Source organism: Pan troglodytes, chromosome 3 (genome assembly GCF_028858775.2).
Source record: "Pan troglodytes isolate AG18354 chromosome 3, NHGRI_mPanTro3-v2.0_pri, whole genome shotgun sequence".
NCBI lineage: Eukaryota > Metazoa > Chordata > Mammalia > Primates > Hominidae > Pan > Pan troglodytes.
The window spans coordinates 88,175,943-88,196,287 of record NC_072401.2 but is presented as its reverse complement, the minus strand read 5'-3'; the positions used below and the strand labels follow the sequence as shown (position 1 = coordinate 88,196,287).

At 37.2% G+C, this 20,345-nt stretch overlaps 1 protein-coding gene across 30 annotated transcripts in view; it reads right to left on the bottom strand.

The window, feature by feature from the left end:
• Positions 1-379: 379 nt before the first annotated feature.
• The window catches only part of PTPN13 (protein tyrosine phosphatase non-receptor type 13), a 221,028-nt gene continuing 201,062 nt past the window's right edge, over positions 380-20,345 (bottom strand). For all 30 annotated transcript variants that reach the window (XM_016951818.4, XM_063808928.1, XM_063808927.1 and 27 more), the window contains 8 exons: positions 18,299-18,354; positions 16,016-16,119; positions 11,373-11,521; positions 9,858-9,948; positions 7,329-7,666; positions 5,239-5,454; positions 4,111-4,173; positions 380-1,080 (listed from right to left, as the gene is read on the bottom strand). In XM_016951818.4, the coding sequence (XP_016807307.1) occupies positions 985-1,080; positions 4,111-4,173; positions 5,239-5,454; positions 7,329-7,666; positions 9,858-9,948; positions 11,373-11,521; positions 16,016-16,119; positions 18,299-18,354 (1,113 nt within the window). In that variant the 3' untranslated portion in view covers positions 380-984. The remainder of the gene's footprint in view (positions 1,081-4,110; positions 4,174-5,238; positions 5,455-7,328; positions 7,667-9,857; positions 9,949-11,372; positions 11,522-16,015; positions 16,120-18,298; positions 18,355-20,345) is intronic.

Genomic DNA, 20,345 nt, shown 5'->3' with positions numbered 1-20,345 from the left:
AGAACCAAATATACCCCGCCCCGAGGTAGTTTGATATGTTTTCTTTGATTAGCCCTTGGTCAGTTGAGTACTGTGGCTAGGACTTGAAAATATTCTGATTTATATATAAATTGGGCTCAATAAGTGGGCACCATTCACAAAGAGGTAGAAGGAAGAAAGACTGAATTTCTGAGCTACTGTTAAGCCAGTACATGACCCCCACATCAGTATTTAGTGAAGATCTATCAGGATCTCTGACAACACCTCTACTCTCCATGGCTGTCATGACTGAGGCCAACTAGGGAGATGGGAAGTGGTGTCTAGAGGTCCTTGTCTTCCCAGGGGCCTAGGTGTTGTTGAAAAATAACACACTGAAAATGTCTAATTTGTCTGCACACAGTTTTGGCTTGTTCATGTTTTAAGGTGTGTTTTTATTTACAAAGTGAGATAATGATTACAAACAGATGATGCAGTAACAAACAGATAACTGATAACTCCATTTTCATGAAAAAGTATATAAATATATTACAGGAAATTCTATATAGTAAACATTAGAAATTGATACAGTAAACATTTGCTACTTTTTTCTATGCCAATATTACTGTCATTTAAAGCTTAAATACTGGTTTCAAGTATCCCCTATAAAATAACTATTAAAATATTGGAAAACATTTTTGCTATAAACCAGATTGGTGCATTAAAAATAGACTCACCATGTCCTTGTAACAATGTCTGCTATCATCAAATGCTGCCTTTAATCATCCCTAAGATCTGCATTGTTTGGTTAGTGTTAAAATTTTGTAAATAATTATCATAGGTTAAAGTAGCTGTAAAAATACAGCATTTCAATATTATTTATTTTCAAGAAGAATACCCCTCTAAGATAGAGGAGAACATGCATGTTGTATGAACTTGCTGCTCTGTGATCTTTATTTTGGATAGAGAGCAGGAGTCTGCTGGAGGTTAAGGAGAGAAATGGAAATGCATCCAGAGGCTCTTTTCATGTCACTTCAGAAGCTGAGGCTGCTGTTTTTGCTCTTCTTCTGCTTGAAGACGTGTCAGGACATAAAGGATGACTTGATAGCAGAAAATATATTGATCCTATGGCCAAAAAAAGTGAGATACAATACTTTAGATGTATAATGTAAATATTATATATATATAGCTATACCACTATTGGAAGTGATGTTGGATGAGTTTTGAAAATATGGAAAAATTTTGTTAGAATGTTGAATGCAAGAAACGGTGTAGGCTGGGCACGGTGGCTCACACCTGTAATCCCAGCACTTGGGGAGGCTGAGGCGGGTGGATCACGAGGTCAAGAGATTGAGACCATCCTGGCCAACATGGTAAAACTCTGTCTCTACTAAAAATACAAAAATTAGCTGGGCGTCGTGGCACGCGCCTGTAGTCCCAGCTACTTGGGAGGCTGAGGCAGGAGAATCGCTTGACACAGGAGGCGGAGGTTGCAGTGAGCCGAGATTGTGCCACTGCACTCCAGCCTGGTGACAGAGTGAGACTCAGTCTCAAAAAAAAAAAAAAAAAAAAAAAGAAGCAGGGTATAGAATTGTGTGGTATTATAAAAATTATAAAAAAATAGAAACCAGATTGGCAAAACAAGAAAAGAAAAAGCCTGAGGGATGCGGGATGGAACTATCCTAGAGTGCTAACTGAAGTTGTCTTTGATTGGTGGGCCACTACAATATTTTTTGTGCTTTGATTATACTTAGTGGAAAAATAACCTTCCTACATAATTTCTTCTGGATTTGTTGAGCTCATTTTGATGTTTTAAAATGTCAAAAAATTAACAGCTTAAGAACCTATTCAAAATAATTGTCTTGCCAGGCATGGTGGTTCATGCCTGTAATCTCAGAGGCCGAGGCAGGTGGATCACTTGAGGCCAGGAGTTCAAGACCAGCCTGGCCAACATGGTGAAATCCCATCTCTACTAAAGTGAGGTGGCAGGCACCTGTAATCCCAGCTACTCAGGAAGGTGAGGCAGGAGAATCACTTGAACCTGGGAGGTGGAGGTTGCAGTGAGCAGAGATCACGGACTGTGCTCCAGCCTGGGTGACAGAGTGAGGCTCCATCTCAAAAAACAAACAAACAAACAAACCAAAAAATAAGTCTTTAAATATTTTGGAACAACAGCATGAAAATCAAAGTTCTTTGAAAATGAACTCCTTTGGTGAAATTATTTTCTATTAAGTTGATGGTGCAGAGATCTGACTTTTTTTGGCAAGGAATTGAGTCTGCAAATAAAAAACTCACAATATATTAAATGAAAAGTAATAAAACAACAACCACAGTTGAATCTCATTTAAAATAGCTACATGTGTGAGCTATTTTATATATAGTATGTGTGAGCATGAAGGAGTGTGCACATGTGTTTAGGACAAAGAATATAAGAACATCTCCTAAAAACATTAACAGCTCTCTGACAGTAGGAATACAAGTGGCCTTTTAAGTTTCTTTTTTGCTTATCTGTATTTTAACTTTTCCACACATTCATCCTTGACTCTTTCTCTGACACCACATACAACCCATTAGTAAATCTACTTCACATCACGTCCTGTTTCTTTCACTCTGTCCACACTTACCACTCCAGCTGTAGCCACCCCTGCTTGTCACCTAATTGATCTCCTTGCTTATAACACTACACCTTCCTCCCCAGACTTGGTATCATTTTAACACAGCAGGCTAGTAGTCCTTTAAAATGTGAGTCAGATCACTGCCACTCCAGGCTCCCATTTCACTCAGAGAAAAGCCAAAGTCCTGGACCCTGTCACCTCCCCTCTAACCTCACCTCCTCCTTCACTCTTCCTTCTCTAGTGCCCTGCCCGCCACATTGGCTGTGACCATACCTGAACACACAAGACCCTTGGACTTCCACACAGGTGGTCCCTCTGCCTGAAAGGCTCTTGTCCCCAGAGATCTACATGACCCTCTCCTTTGCCTTCAAATCTTTGCTTAAGTGTTACTTCATCAATGGTGCCACCCTGTTTAAAATCGTACCCCCAATCTGCCATGACTGATTCCCTTTACCTATTTCATTTTTCTTTTCTCTAAAGCACTTACCACTTTCAGGGATCCTATATAATTTACATATTTAACATGTCTATGGTCTTCCATCCTTATCAGTATCCTGCAAGAATATCTTTGTTATTCTAGCAAGGATCTTTGTTTTATTCACTGATGTGCTCCAGGCACCTAGAAGAGTTCCTAATACAAAGTAAGCACTCAATAAATATCTGCTGAATGAACAAATGAATGAATGAACTTTCTAGGTGTAAAGTGCTGCTTATAACAATCAAAATGTTTTCCTTACCTAAAAAGCGTGATTATAAATCAGCTTAATAGTTAGAAGACAAGTTGAATTAAAAAGGTTTATGAAAGGAAAGTAGGCAAATGCTAATTTTTAAAGATAGTAAATTTCCCTATTTTTCAAGAGGTAGAGAAATGTTAATTTATGGATATTTGAAAACGGCTTCTACATCCCCCACTCTTCCATTATAAACAAAAAGGATTGTGGAACTCTTCAGTGAAGACAGACACTCTTAATACGGCACTCCCTGTGAAGGACGCCATTGTGTCAGTGGGTGATGGTTTCCTTTCAGGTATGAGAAACGAAAATCATCAAAAGAGGATAAATGGACCCATGTATTCACACTCCTTACAGAATGTCTTCTTGAAGCTAAGCAACTCCAGCCTGCCTTGCTGTGTTCCAGTCAATGCTGATGAATCCATTACTTCTCAGGGAATTTCTGTAGCAAGAATGTTACCTTCTATCTCTTTTTCAGGTTGGAAATAGGGAAGGAATGCCATTAATTACATAGTATTTTGTACCATTCTCAAACTCTGTCCCCAGCATGCTATCCCATTCTCTGTAATCTCTTCAGTGCAGATATTGCATTTTTAAATTAAAAGGCAACATTTTAAAAAGCTTGGAAGTATTTTAATTTTTTTCTGAATTAGTCCTCATTTTAAAAAAAATGCCCCTCACTGCAGTAAATGTTTGGTTTTATGCTCTAACATGGGAACTCTCAAAAAAGAAAAATGGTTTAATAGGAACCTTAAAAAATATTAGAATCTTTACAAAAATTCTCATTAGGAGGCCCAGCCATGACTCACCTCCGTCTGAACCATTCCGTGTCTTTGTAGTCTCATGCAGCGCACCAAATCAGAGATGTCAAACTGTCAGAGGAAACCACATATGTGTTAGATTCAAAGGATAACTGGATTTGAATCTCAAAAGGATCACAGAGGGGAGGCTTATGTAAAATTCTGTATCCCACTCTTCTTCCCCTTCTGGTAGTCTTGGGAAACTCTCCTGGACAAAATGACTTGGCGAATGGACTTTGTCATCACTTGGTATTCTTATTTTTGATCTTTCTAGGAATTAGGGAAGGTTAATCTATTTGAAAATCCCCCAAAGAAAAGAAATTATCTTCCCCCTGAAATGTGACTAATTTCTAATATTACAATTTAAAAAGGTAAATTATTTTTCCTGCACACTGCTCTTCCGCTAAAGGTGTTTCCAACCTAAAAAAGATCTTTTGACTTCAGCTGACGTTGAACAGTTGGAAATGAGGGAGAAAAAGACTATTTGGTTTCATCCTACTTAAATTACTACAGCTAGTGTGTAAAGTGCTTTTAACTAAAATTCTTTTTAAGAGACTATGATTTTAATTACACATTATCTATGGTAAGATATTCTAAAATTTTAAATAAGGTTTATATTAATTTGAGTTCAAAAGTAAGATTATACTCTTATAGTAATAATTTTTTTATGTAGAGTAATTGTTTAGAAACTACTTAGCATTAATTTTATAATAAAATATACATTTTTTACCCATAGATAATACAAAAATACAAGCTTTTTCATTTAAAAAAATACTTTCCTTTGTGCTTCAATTATTTCTATCTTTAAAGTGTGATAACAATACTATCTTATACAAGCCTAAAGACTATAAAGGGTAAAATGAAATACTGCATAAAAGGCCTCTGAGCACACAGTTAAAAAACACCCAGTAAAACAAGTATAAAATTGAAGTATTATTTTTTGTTGATCACAGTCTATGTAGTTTTGAATACCAATGTTTACAAAAATACAATTTTCTATAATAATATAACAAGAAAATGAAGGCAGTCATATAAATTCATAAGTTAAAAAATCCCAAGATCACAACACATTATCAAAAATTAGACTCCATCATTATTTCTGAACAAATGCTTACTCAGCCAATATCTTGTACTCACATCAAGATCCTGACTGATTAATCCCAGAACCACATCTATGCAAATCAGGGTCCCTGAACGTCCAATGCCAGCACTGCAGTGCGTAATGATTGGGCCTGATCTGTGGATGTGTCTCATGTAGGAGATAAAAGTAAGCAGATCATCTGGTTGAGAAGGTGTGTCATGGTCTGGCCAGGCAGTGAAATTCAGATGAGAAATATGGCGCACCTCTCTGGTCTGAAATTGTATAACAGAATAAGTGGATCATGACATGTTATATTGTTCACATACAGTTAATTCTTTTTTTTCTTTCTTGAAATAGGGTCTCGTTCTGTTGTCCAGGCTGGAGTGCAGTGGTGCAATCTCGGCTCACTGCAGCCTCCACCTCCCAGGTTCAAGCGATTCTCCTGCCTCAGAGTAGCTGGGATTACAGGCGCACATTGCCACACCCAGCTAATTTCTGTATTTTTAGTAGAGATGGGGTTTCACCATGTTGGTCAGGCTGCTCTCGAACTCCTGACCTCAACTGATCCACTCACCTTGGCCTCCCAAAGTGTTGAGATTACAGGCGTGAGCCACTGTGCCCGGCCACAATTAATTCTTAACATTATATTGTGCTTTCAAATTTTGGCTTGTCTATAGGATCAGATCAAAGGAAAAGTGGAAGAAACTAAATGGCTCTATTAAGAAAAACATGGAAGGCCTCTATCAACAAGGTTGCTAGATCCACATTTTAAATATCGATAAAAACTACTTTTTGGAAACCATAAAAACAAATTGCATTTTGATAACAACCTTTTCTGGTGACCCCATTCCAAATGCACCTCAGATAAAAGTCAGAGTCACTGCAACACTACCTAATCTGGCCCTGTTTCCTCTTAGACCTCACCTCCTCCTCTCTTTCCCCATGGCCACTTTCATCAAGCCAAATGATTCTCTGTGGCTTTAAATACAATGTGCACAGTTTGGTCTCAGGACTTTTGTACTGGCTCTTTCTGACTGGAATGGTTTTCTCCTCAGATATTCCCTCCATGGCTCACTCAACTCATTCACATTTTTCCTCAAATGCCATTTTCTCATACCTTCCTTGACTCCTTGTTGAAAATTACGACATACTTCTCATTCTCCCCCAACCAATTGTCCTTCTCTATTTTTTTTCCACAGCACTATCAATACTGGTATTTCCTCTTCAGAATGTAAGCTCCATGAGGTTAGAAATATTTTTTGTCTGTGTTGTTGACTGCCAAATCTCTATAAAGGGGTTGAGTTCTATAAAAATGTGTGGATTAAGTGGATAAATCACTGGAAGAATATTGAACAACTGTGCTAGCCTAAGTAATAGGTAAGCTAGTGTAAATCAATAAAAAATCATGAATCAAAAATTATGAGAGAAATTCTCAGGCTACATTTACATGACACCAATAGAACTGAATTGATATGCTTTGTTTCTATAAAAGTAAAATCACTGTTTCCTTAAGATAGCTAAATTTCTATGGGAAACATTACTCACATCTAGCTAGGATACTGTGCACAGGGGTGTACTAAGGTGAGGGAGAACACAGAGTGAGGAAACAGTAGCAGCTTTACTTCAGGTATTGCCACTTATCTAATTCAAGCTAGATTGATCCAGTGGTTAGGTAATTGCAGTATGAATGATCTGAATAACAACTGTTTATGCTAAAATTATCCATGTATTCCTAAATATGTTAAGTTGCCTTTATGGGGGAATATTTTCTACTTACAGATTTTAAAAATAGTTTCAATGAGTCTACTTAGAGGTCTGACCATAAAAACCCAAGTTTCCAACATGCAACTTCTGAGCCATTTTGTGCTATCACCAAGGATGATAATCACATTTTAAAAGTCCTGCATTTTCATTTTCATTTTAGTAGAGGACATACTGGAGGAAACTGGCAGAATTCATGAAGACAGTCACATTTAAACTTATACTACATAAAGAAAAAATAGCTAGCATTAGTTCCATTGCATGGGAACTAGGAAGTCACTGTCTTTTATCTAGAAATAACATTGGTGCAATCACGGAAAGAGTCCAGGCTTGGATTACAACTAGGAGATACACCTTCCAACAGGGAAAGATTTCATTCACTTACCTGAATATCTTCAAGGGTCATTGCCCTCACCACAAAGCCCTTCAGCTGCTGCATTCTCACAAGAGCCAGTCGAAGTCTGTTGCTGACCATTGTTGTTTTGCTTAGGATGTTGGGCCAATAGCGCTGGCATTTGATTTTTTCTCCTTCTACTTCTTGAGTCATCATGGCTATCACTGTGGATTTTTGCTCCCAAATCATCTGCCAGAAGTCTCCAACAGTTGTAGGCAGTGGTCCTTGGCAGGCAATGTAAACGAACTCTTCTTTCCCAACTGGTATCTTAATGAAGCTGGCATTGATATAGCCACCTTCATCTCCAAGAGGCACTCTTGTAGCATCATCTGTGAATTTTCCACCACAAAACAGAGCCATCCATATCATGCATTTTAAACAAGAGTCTTACAAATTGCATGAGTCAAAGATCATGAGAAATTCTCATAGTCACAGATGAAATCACCAACGTATTTTAATAGAAGTATATTTTCAAATTATAGCACAGCCAAATTATTTTATGTTTATTCTTTTTACTCATGTTACAAGTATCTAAGTTGTTAGTTTAGTGAGTTTCTGACATATGAAATTTGGTATTACTTACATAGATTTAGTTGAAATTAAAATTAGTAAGTTAATAAATGCATTTAGAATTGCCTAATAAGTAACTAGAGAAACAAAGAAAAACAACTGGTACTTCTCCATCATTATTTTAATGATGATGATGATAATAATAATAGCACTGAAAGGCAATGCCAAAAAATTTTTCATAGAACACAATTTAGTATTACAATAACACTATTAAAGTATATATTGCAAATGTTATTGGCATAATTAACTCTCACTCACCTAATAAAATTATATTCTTTTAATAAGCAGCCAAAACAATAAATTAACACAATAAAGAAAATAACAGCTCATTTTATTATCCAGGCATAAAGGCCCTTATCTTTGTTTTATTATAATTTCATATAGTCAAAATGTAATTTTTTAAACCAGGCTGCTCCAGTGAAAAGTATGTACAAGCTATCATTCACTGAGGTTATATTGTCTAAGATTTATCTAAGAGAATAAATTTATATGTATTACATACCTTAGAAGTTATTTCTATTTCTATTTCAAATATCTATAAATTTAACTGGTAATTACTGTGATTACCAAACTAAAACCTTTTAATGATAGGTTTCAAAATCCCCTACCAATTGCCCTTCTCACTTGACTTCTATCTCTTAGTCCATACTGGTCATTTGTTTTGTGGGAGTAAATCCACTCATTAGTTTTGGATTTATGGCTTGTCCTATTCTGATTTTGAGATATTCAACTGGCCATTTTGCTGTCTAAAATAACTCCCATATACTTTATGCCAAACAGTGATCTGATCCATTTTTTAAATGTTGTCTAAGATTCATTTCTTACAGGAAGCTTTCCAAAATGAATTTGTACTTTCTATCTGGATTAGAAAAATACAACTGCATTATTACTTATCATGTGACTTGTCACTATTGATTTTTTTTATTATTTATCTTTAGATTTATGGTTTCTTGGTAAAGATAGGGCCAGTGTGTCATATGTTATAATCCAAAGTGCTAACATATATACATGTGGCTGGTAATTATAAGAATTTGCTAGAGGTCAGTATTTTGGCACACACATTCATACATAAATTTAAAAAAATCACAGTGTGATTTTTTTACATGTGATTTTTATACATGTAAAAATTACTGCTTTTCTTTTTTTTTTTCCTATTTTTTTTTTGAGATGGAGTCTCACTCTGTTGCCCAGGCTGGAGTGCAGTGGCATGATCTTGGCTCGCTGCAACCTCTGCCTCCCAGGTTCAAGCGATCCTCCTGCCTCAGCCTCCCAAGTAGCTGGGATTATAAGCATGAGCCACCACTCTCGGCTAATTTCTGTATTTTTCAGTAGAGATGGGGTTTCACCATGTTGGCCAGGCTAGTCTTAAACTTCTGATCTCAAGTGATCTGCCTCCCTCGGCCTCCCAAAGTGCAGGGATTAAAGGCGTGAGCCACTGCACCGGGCCAAAATGATTGCTTTTGTTTCCTTCTGGTATCTGAAATGTCTAATGTAGGCTGGTAGTACCACTGTAGTCATATGCATATATACAGCTATTCATTACTATAGATATTTCTCTAAACTAAAAATAAGTGGAATAAATTGATGGTGGTTGTGATAAATGAATCCAACCAAGAAAATCCTCATCCAGAAGCCAGTTCCTATTTTTAAAAAGATTTTAAAATTAATGATTTGGCATCACCGACTAATTTCTAATACTGTATACTAGTAAAAATTCAGGAATATCCTATCAAATATTTCAGGTTCCTCTAACTGATTTTCAGAATACCTACATAATTTAAAAGGGGATTTACACGGAATATTTCAATGTATTTGTTACTGATATAAATCTGTGAATGTATGCACATGCACACGGTTATGTGAGGGATAGGTAAGTTAAACACACAAAAATTTTAATCCATTCATATTATACTGATCACATATTAAATCTGAAGCCAAACTGGAACTTACAGGGAAGTATATTTTTATATCTGTTCTTCCTTCTGTTTTCCTTAGTCTGTCCAATTAGACACTGATCCAAAGGTTTTAATTCTTGAAGATTCTGTAAGCAAAACATGGAAATAAATTTGTTGAGATAAGCAGTAATTCAGTAATAACTGCAAATACTTTAAATGTGTAGGGGCAAAATTGGTTGATTAAGGCTGATTCTGAGTGTTAAATACAGATGTCCTAAATAAGTCTAAAGTCAGTAGTGATTTGTTAAGTCAGCATTGAAATATATTGTTACAAGTATCTTTTAATTGAACACGTTGTAGTCAACTTTATGAGACAGAACTTTGTGTCTTAATTTTTAACTTCTGTTTAAAAGTGTTTATATTTTAGAAAAAAATACAATTAAAAAAACCCAACTCTGCCATAAAGTGATGAGCTAGAGCACAATTTATTGACAGTATAGTCTGTAAGGGTTATAGAATATTCCATGTGGTAGTGGTGTTGTGGTCAGATAGTCCTAGGTTCTAAAGTCAACTCTTGCTCACTTTTCATTCATTCGCTCATTCAAAAAATATATATTGCATGCTCATTATACGCAAGGTACTGTAATAAGTGATGGGAATACAGTGGTGAGCAAGAAGATAAGATTTTGGCTCTCCTGGCCTTTACAGCTTATTGGGAGAAAGACACAATAAAGAAGTAAACAAATATTGTAGTATATGCCTTGAAGAAATCAATAAGGTGCTGTGGTAAAGAAATCCTTATAAACACTACTTTGTAAGGGTTGTGATGGAACTTTTCTGATGGTGACATTTAAATCTAAGAACTTGAAGAACAAATCATTCCATAGCATGGCGATGAGAAGAAGAGTATACCTTAATTACTGTGAGCCTCAGTTTCACAATCTATAACAGAATTAATATTTTGAGGAATATATACAAAGCAACAAGCACAAAGCAGAACCTCTTATTAAAGTTAACTCCTTTTAGTGGCTACAAAGCTTAGGAAGTAGGCAAATAAGCAGATGGTTTGAGGAAGAGGGGCAAGGTCAACTTCAAAACCACTCTCTTTTCTAGTGGTAAATATGGACAGTACCATGAGACCACAGGAGCTAGGGCTCTGAGCCATTGCTGCTTTGAACTAGGACACACATTCTTGGAGCTGTATTAAATTAGAACCTTCTGTTAATGATGAAACACGTCTACAATACACTAATTATAAAGTTTAGTGCATGGTTGAAATTTATACTTGGCTTTTTTTTTTTTTTTAAACATTTTTACCTTAACTATGAGGCAGGAAGGATAATCTTCAGGGAAATGTATCAAGTTCCAAGTAGTTAAAGTGATTCCTTTAAATCACTATTATTGGGATCCTAATCAGAAAAATTAATTTTCTGCTAGATATGATAAGGTGGTGCTTTTAGAGTTGGAAAATTTTCAAAATTTCTTCTAATCTTGGGCCAGTAAAGATACATTTTCCTTACAAACTAAATGCATACACTTTGGGAGAGACTCATTGGCAGAAGCCACTTACCTCCAGCTCCTTAGAAGGAATTCCTTGATCTAGCAAACCCCGCAGGACTCGAATGACTGATTTTAAGTTGGCACCCGTGTATTTACCAGAGGGAAGCACTTTGACCACAGGGAGTACAGCGAGCTCATCGTTTGTCAGAAAGGAATGATCTAATAGGAAGACAGCAATTTAAAAACAGTTCCTCCAGAACCAATTTACCTAAGTGAACTAATTTCAGCCTATGTTCACCTCATCTTACAAAAGGGAAAGTCTATTTATTTATTTAGAGATAGAATCTTGTTCTGTCGCCTACGATGGAGTGCAGTTCTGTAATCACAGCTCACTGCGGCCTTGATCTACCAGGCTCAAGGGAGCTTCCTGCCTCAGTTTCCCAAGTAGCTGGGACCACAGTCATGCGCCACTCTGTGCCTGGTTAATTTTTAAATATTTTTGAAGAGACGGGGTCTCCCTATGTTGCCCAGGCTGGTCTTGAACTCCTGGCCTCAAGTGATCCTCCTGTCTTGGCTTCCCCAAATGCTGGGATAACAGACGTGAGCCACTGCACCTGGCTAGGAAGGTCTTTATTTTATTTTATTTATTTTATATATTTATATATGTGTGTGTGTATATTCTATATATATACACAATAAATATATATGTATATATGTGTGTATATATATATACACAATAAATATATATGTATGTATGGGTATATATAAAAAATATATGTATATGTGTGTGTGTACCTGGCTAAGAAGGTCTTTTATTTATTTTATATATATACACACACACACACACACACACACAGTCTTATTCTGTAGCCCAGGCTGAAGTGCAATGGCACAATCACAGCTCAATGCAATGTCAACCACCTGTCTCAGGCGATCCTCCCACCTCAGCCTTCCTGGTAGCTGTGACTACAGGTAAGCACCACCACGCCTGGGTAATTTTTTGTATTTTTTTGTAGAGATGGGGTTTTGCTATGTTGCCCAGGCTGGACCTGAACTCCTGGGCTCAAGCGATCCACCTGCCTCGGCCTCCCAAAGTGTTGGGATTCCAGGCATGAGCCATTGTGCCTGGCCAGAAAAGTCTTTAAATATGCAACAACTAATAATATTTCCCCCAGAACAGATTTAACTAACAAATGAACTAATTTCAGCCCATTCTCACCGCATCTTACAAAAGGGAAAGTCTTTAAATATGAGAGAATTAATAAGGTAATAGAATTAATAGGTAGGCTGATAACTACAATTAACACAGGAAAGTCAGCCCTAGCACACTCCCACACCCAGCTTTTAAGGAGATACCTCACTGACGTTCAGAAGTTTTTAAGGCTCTTGGCTCTCATTTATTTATAGTTTCTAAAGGAGTTTATGTTGTTTCTTTTTGCTTCTCTTGACTCATATGGCACTTTTTAAAAATTTTTGATAAGGGGTTTATCATGGGCAGCCTGGGGACAGCTTGCTTCTTTTCCCTGTAAAACCAGCCATAAAAAGGTAATTGTACTTAGTTCTCAGAATTTCGGAAACAACATAATAGGTAGGCAATTTTTAAAAATAAGTATTCTAGATAATAGTAAATGGGATTCTTTCAACAACAGAACTCTGTTACAGTGAGAGAAGATGAATTTTTCTGAAGAATCCCAAACTTCACAATATTCTCTAAGTTATGCTCCCCTGACTCCTTACACACCACACACACACACACACACACACTAAAATCTTGATCTCATATATACAGAAAGCCTTTATAAATGATGGGAAAAGATGAAAAAATTACAGCACATCAAACAAATACAAAATTGGTATGTGTTAAGACTAACAAGTTATTTAAAAAAAACAGACTTTTGGTTAAATAAATACCTTTAAATTGTTTCAACAGAGCCAATGGAACCATCATTTTAGTAGGTAATTGAGAATTATAATGACAATATCCTTTGCTTCAATACTTTTACACTAAAATGTGACCATAAGTAAAACATATAAATTCTTTTTACGAACAGCTTGATTGCAGAAAACCAAACATATTTCAGATATTTCTTAGCCTAGTTTTTCTTAAACTGGGCTCTGCTGACCCATGGAGGCCAGTATTTCTACATAAGCATTTAAAAATTTTGTTTTAATTTCAAGATAATATAAAAAGCACATTCTAGATCACCTGAATAACCAACTCATAACTAAACACTGAATTATTTCAGTGCCTTGAATTGCAATGTGTTGCTCACCCTGGCACCAGTAGAGACTGATAATCTAAAATAATGGCATTAAATGTTATTCAAACTGGTTCATAAACATTCTCAGTGCTTCTTAGGTTCTCAAATTTGAGAAATGCTGTCCTAAAGTTTTACAAGTATGCTTAGCTGTAACTGAAATTCTAATCTGCATAACACATGCAACTTAAACTTTTACCTGCCCCCTCACCCCCCAAAAAAACCTCAGGAACTCATTACAAAAAATTATCAAATTTAGTTCTGTTACTACTTTTCATTTAAATTAGCTTCTAAGCACATGGGGAAAGTAAGAGAGACACTTCAGAAATTCCTTAATATGGGAGATTACTCCAGGAACACTGATTTCTCTCTTCACCATCCATCCTTGGCACTCAGGGCCAGTTATCCCTGGTGTTCGATAGTTTTCTCCATGCAAATAAAGAATTCCCTTGAATTCTTTGGGAGTTGAGTCAACTATCTTAGAAGAGCTATGGGTCTAATTTAGTACCTGCTGTATGGAAATTATTTATAATTGAAGGCAACTGTTATCCTAGAAAAAGGGAAGGGAAACGTCTTGCTATAGACTGCACAAGTGTAGCTTTAATTATGTCAATCAGCTGATTAAAGCATTTTGATGATGCAGCTAAGATATAGGCAGCAATGATGCTGGCACTGTGAGGGACACAAAACTATACAAGACACCTAAAAGGTTAACATTTAGCTCGGACAGAGGTTGGCTGGGAATACAAAATTTACTCATATGAAATAACTTTTACAGAACTGCATGTCAGTGCAACAGGAACTTAAAGGCTGGGTGGATGAGCAAGGGCTACAGTGCTGGACATGCATGTTGTACACATACCAACAGTCTAGCCAAGTGAAGAAAGTGTTAATTAAACTAACTTCCTTCCTCCCTCCCTTCCTTCCTTCCTCCCTCCCTCCCTCCCTTCCTCCCTCCCTCCCTCCCTGCTTTCTTCCCTTCTCTCCTTCTCTCTCTTTCTCTCTTTCTTTCTTTCTGACAGGATCTCACTCTATCACCCAGGCTGGAGTGCAGTGACACAATCTCGGCTCATTGCAACCTCTGCCTCTGGGGTTCAAGCGATTCTCCTGTCTCAGCCTCCCGAGTAGCTGGGATCACAGGTGCCTGCCACCATGACCAGCTAATTTTTGTATTTTTAGAAGAGACGAGGTTTTGCCTGTTGGTCAGGCTGGTTGAACTCCTGACCTCAGGTGATCAGCCTGCTTTGGCCTCCCAAAGTGCTAGGGTTATAGGTGTGGGCCAGCACGCCCAGCCTAAGCTGTTAATTTCTAAAAAAAAAAAAAAATAGACTTTGCTTTGAATGACAAAACCGTGTTCTTTCATTATAGTGACACTTCCTGATATAAAATAAGACGAATTAAACACTGGATAGAATTTCATTTCTCCATTGGCTCAGTAATAAAATGAAAAGGCAGTAATAGTGAAACAGACCAATTGATTCCCAATCATAAAAGATGAGGTTGGGATTCTAGGATAATAATAATTCTGGCCAGGTGCGGTGTGGCTCACGCCTGTAATCCCAGCACTTTGGGAGGCCGAGGTGGGTGGATTGCCTGAGCTCAGGAGTTAGAGACCAGCCTGGCCAACATGGTGAAACCCCATCTCTACTAAAAACAGAAAAAATAGCCAGGCATGGTGGCGCACACTTGTAATCCCAGCTACTTGGGAGGCTGAGGCAGAATAATTGCCTGAATTCAGGAGATGGAGGTTGCAGTGAGCCAAGATTGTGCCACTGTATTCTCCAGCCTGGATGACAGAGCGAGACTCTGTCTCAAAAAAAAAAAAAAAAAAAAAAGTGCCCCTTGACTTCTCCTTCCAGAATGGCAAAATTATGGCTTCATATTTCCACTTAAAGTATGTATACATTTATTTGCATGTTTTACTCCAAGCCACTGAGAATTTTAGAATATAACTGTGCAAATATCTGGTAATATAATGAATATTGATTTTTGTCTACATGATTTAACTTTATGTTTAAAAGCAAATACTGTGGCTGGGTGCGGTGGCTCATGCCTGTAATCCCAGCACTTTGGGAGCTGAGGTAGGTGGATCATCTGAGGTCAGGAGTTCCAGACCAGCCTGGCCAACATGGTGAAACCCTGTCTCTACTAAAAATACAAAAATTAGCTGGGCATGGTGGCACCCGCCTGTAATCCCAGCTACTCGAGGCTGAGGCAGGAGAATTGCTTGAACTGCGGAGGTGGTGGTTGTAGTGAACTGGGGAGGTGGTGGTTGTAGTGAGCCGAGATCGCCCCACTGGACTCCCAGCCTCTGTCTCAAAAAAAAGAAAAATTAAAAAAAAGCAAATAATGTATACATATGGTAAAACAGCATATCCATATAGTCTGAAAATCACTTAAAAACATTTTTCCAATTCATTATTTTTGAGGAAAAAACTGTCATTAAAATTCTTGCCTTTATCAGAATCTTCATGGTTTGTTCTCTCTATTGGCAACTCATCATTTCCCCATGTTATTTCATCATCATCAGTCTTCTTTTCTTGTGGCTTCTGAATTAAGCTATGAAAACAAAACACATTTGAAACATTTTCTTCATTTTTGTACTCAAATTAAACATGGCCCTGAATGATTTTCTCTACTATTATTATAGTATTTTAAAATAGAATGTCTAAGAAAACCAAAGCCACAATTCTTAAAATTTATTGGTAGATGTAAACAACTGAAATGTAGAATGGTTTAATACAGTTTTAAAATTTATCCTTGGACAGATCCCGTCTTTGAACTTTAAACTGAAGGAGTCCATTTGAGGATGGAGAAGGTGGTGGTTTTATTTCTATCCTTCAACATGGATGAGTGATTACAATTGTACCGGCATATAGCTCTTTCTCCTTCTTTTCAGCAGCTGCCCACTACTGCAAAATATGAATGTATCTTAATTTATTTAAAGAAGTCTCTATTGATGGGTATAGCCTTTTGCTACAACAGGAGGCCAGAAGGACACTCCTGTACCTGGGCACTCACTTAATGTAATGAAACCCAGTACAAGTTCTCAATATTTTGGGAGTGCATAACAGATGCCCTCTTTGGTAAGGTGGATGGCTAGGAAAGAGAAACTAGGTAGGAGAACGGTGTTTAGTGCTAAGGTGAAGTGAAAAAGGATTACGTAAAAGCCTGAATACGTTTTTAACTTTCTGATATTCAGGGGGAACAAAGAAGAGTACTTTCATCTGATGACATTAGTATACACCAGGACATGGACTAATGCTCCCAAAATGTCAACAGGGCAGCAATTACGCTGCTTTTATGACAGATGTTTCCCCCTGTTCTAACTCACTGTGGGTGACAACACTTATTTTGCTGGGTTAAAAAGCTCTACATCCATGAAATGTCTAGGAAAGCTTCACTGGAGAGTTCTCCTCTTGTGTGACAATGTTCCTGCTCATTCCTCTCATCAAACAAGGCAATTTTGTGAGCTTCAGTGGGAAATTACCAGGAATCCATCTTAGAGTCCTTATTTGGCTCCTTCTGACTTTTTGTTTCTCAATCTCAAAAAATCTGTAAAGGGCATGCATTTTTCTTCAGTTAATGTAAAAAAGACTGCATTGATATGGTTAAATTTGCAGGACCTTCAGTTTTTTTTGGATTAACTAAATGGCTGGTATCATCACCTACAAAAGTGTGCTAAACTTGATGGAGCTTATGTTAATAAAGTTTATATTTTATATTTTTATCTTTTAACTCTATTTTTTCATGAACTTTCTGAAGTCCCCTCATAGATAAAAAACCTTTCCCTCATATATATTTTTGTAAAAAAAGACCTTACTTTATAATTAGAAATTGTTTAAAAATATTTTTATGGGTTTTAAAACATATTTTGTGGGTTTCTTACTTTTTTTGGTTTCATTTTCTCATTAAAAATTAAAAAAATTTTAAAGTATAGAAAAATAGAGAAACTGAAAAATAAATAACCCATAACCCAATAGGAGAAGACAGTCACTATCATGATTGTTGCCACATTTCCATTTAGGGTCACGCTTTCATTCATTTTGTCCAATGGTTAAGAGAATATTGCTTTCTTGAAGCAATAGTATAATAAACACATTTTCACATGTCACTAGAACCTCCTTGTAACAAAAAATTTAAAACTTTTTTTCTTTCTTTTTTTTTTGAGACAGAGTCTTGCTCTGTTGCTCAGGCTGGAGTGCAGTGGCGCGATCTCAGCTCACTGTAACATCCACCTCCTGGGTTCCAGCAATTCTCCTGCCTCAGCCTCCTGAGTAGCTGGGATTACAGGCATGTGTCACCACATCCAGCTAATTTTTATATTTTTAGTAGAGGCGGGGTTTCACCATGTTGGCCAGGCTGGTCTCCAACTCCTGGCCTCAAGTGATCTGCCCATCTCAGCCACCCAAAGTGCTGGGATTACAGGCATGAGACACCATGCCTGGGTTCTTGTATTTTTAGTAGAGAACAGGGTTTCGCCACGTTGGCCAGGCTAGTCTTGAACTCCTGACCTCAAGTGATCTGCCCGCCTCAGCCTCCCAAAGCACTGGGATTACAGGCATGAGCCACCGCACCTGGCCCGAAAATTTTTAAAATTCTTAATATTCAACCATAGTTTTATAATTTACTCAACTATGCTTATTTTATACTGGAAAACAAATGGAAATCTTCAGAGCATTTATAGATAGACAGATAGATAGAAGCATTATGGATACTTTGAAAATTATTTTCTCACCTTTCACTTCTTACTTTTTCTTCACAATATTCTTCACAGCCATTCATTTTGGTGGCCTACAATAAAAATATATAAGAATCAAATCAGCCCATTGTAACAAAAAAAATCGCATACTATTTTTTTCCTGTTAGTTATTTCCTATATTTACTGTTATTGTTCATCCTTATATTACAAAGACACATATGACGTTCAATTAATACACTCCAAACAGTGGCTGAGGCATCAGTGGCCCAACAGTCTTTGCTGCTCCCACTTAGGTAACTTCACACTCATCTTGGCTTTTCATTTTTTTAAAGAGATGGAGTCTGTTGCCTGGGCTAGAGTCCAGTGGTACAATCATGACTCACTGTAACCTCAAACTCTTGGGCTCAAGCAATCCTCCCGCCTCAGCCTCCTGAGTAGCTAGAGACTACAGGTGCATGCCACCATGCCCAGGTAATTAAAAAAATTTTTTTTTCTGTAGAGATGGGATCTCACTATGTTGCCCAGGCTGGTCTTAAACTCCTAGCCTTGAGCTACTCTCCTGCCTCAGCCTCCCAAAGTGTTGGGATTGCAGGTGTGAGCCACTGAAGCCAGCCTGGCCTTCATTTCTTATATTAAAAATATTAATAGGAAAGAGATAAAGATGAAAAAGATGAAAGTGTGAATTAATGATTATTTAGATATGCACATTTGGTATATGCTTTTCTACTTCAATTTTAAAATCTAAAAAAAGCTTCAAGAAAATCTTAGTAGTTTCAAATATGTTAGATTATAATATATTGCCCCTTTATCATTAAAGATTAGTCAACTCATACTTTAACTGAGTATGGTGTGTTTCAGAGATTCAAATACTGCAGCAGGAGCAGTTTGCTACAATTAGAAAGAAATACCAAATTGTATTATTTTTTCTATTATACTTTAAGTTCTAGGGTACATGTGCACAACATGCAGGTTACGTAGGTATACATGTGCCTTGTTGGTTTGCTGTACCCATCAACTCATCATTTACATTAGGTATTTCTCCTAATGCTTTCCCTCCCCCAGGCCCCCAAACCCCAAAAGGCCCTGGTGTGTGACATTCCCCGCCCTGTGTCCATGTGTTCTCATTGTTCAACTCCCACCTATGAGTGAGAACATGTGGTGTTTGGTTTTCTGTCCTTGTGATAGTTTGCTTAGAATGATGGTTTCCAGCTTCATCCATGTCTGTGCAAAGGACATGAACTCATCCTGTTTTATGGCTGCATAGTATTCCATGGTGTATATGTGCCACATTTTCTTTATTCAGTCTATCATTGATGGACATTTGGGTTGGTTTCATGTCTTTGCTATTGTGAACAGTGCTGCAATAAACGTACGTGTGCATGTGTCTTTATGGTAGCGTGATTTATAATCCTTTGGGTAGATGCCCAGTAATGTGATCACTGGGTCAAATGGTATTTCTAGTTCTAGATCCTTGAGGAATTGCCACACTGTCTTTCACAAAGGTTGAACTACTTTACACTCCCACCAGTGTAAAAGCGTTCCTATTTCTCCACATCCCCTTCAGCATCTGTTGTTTCCTGACTTTTTAATGATTGCCATTCTAACCGGCATGAGATGGTATCTCATTGTGGTTTTGATTTGCATTTCTCTGATGACCAGTGATGACGAGCATTTTTTCATATGTCTGTTGGCTGCATAAATGTCTTCTTTTGAGAAGAGTCTGTTCATATCCTTTGCCCACTTTTTGATGGAATTTTTTTTTCTTGTAAATTTGTTTATTTGTAGATTCAGGATATTAGTCCTTTGTCAGATGGGTAGATTGCAAAAGTTTTCTCCCATTTGGTAGGTTGCCCGTTCACTCTTAATGAGTTTCTTTTGCTGAGCAGAAGCTCTTTAATTAGATCCCATTTGTCAATTTTGGCTTTTGTTGCCATTGCTTTTGGTGTTTTAGTCATGAAGTCTTTGCCCATGCCTATGTCCTGAATGGTATCACCTAGGTTTTCTTCTAGGGTTTTTATGGTGTTAGGTCTTACATTTACATCTTTAATCCATCTTGAGTTAATTTTTGTATACGGCATAAGCA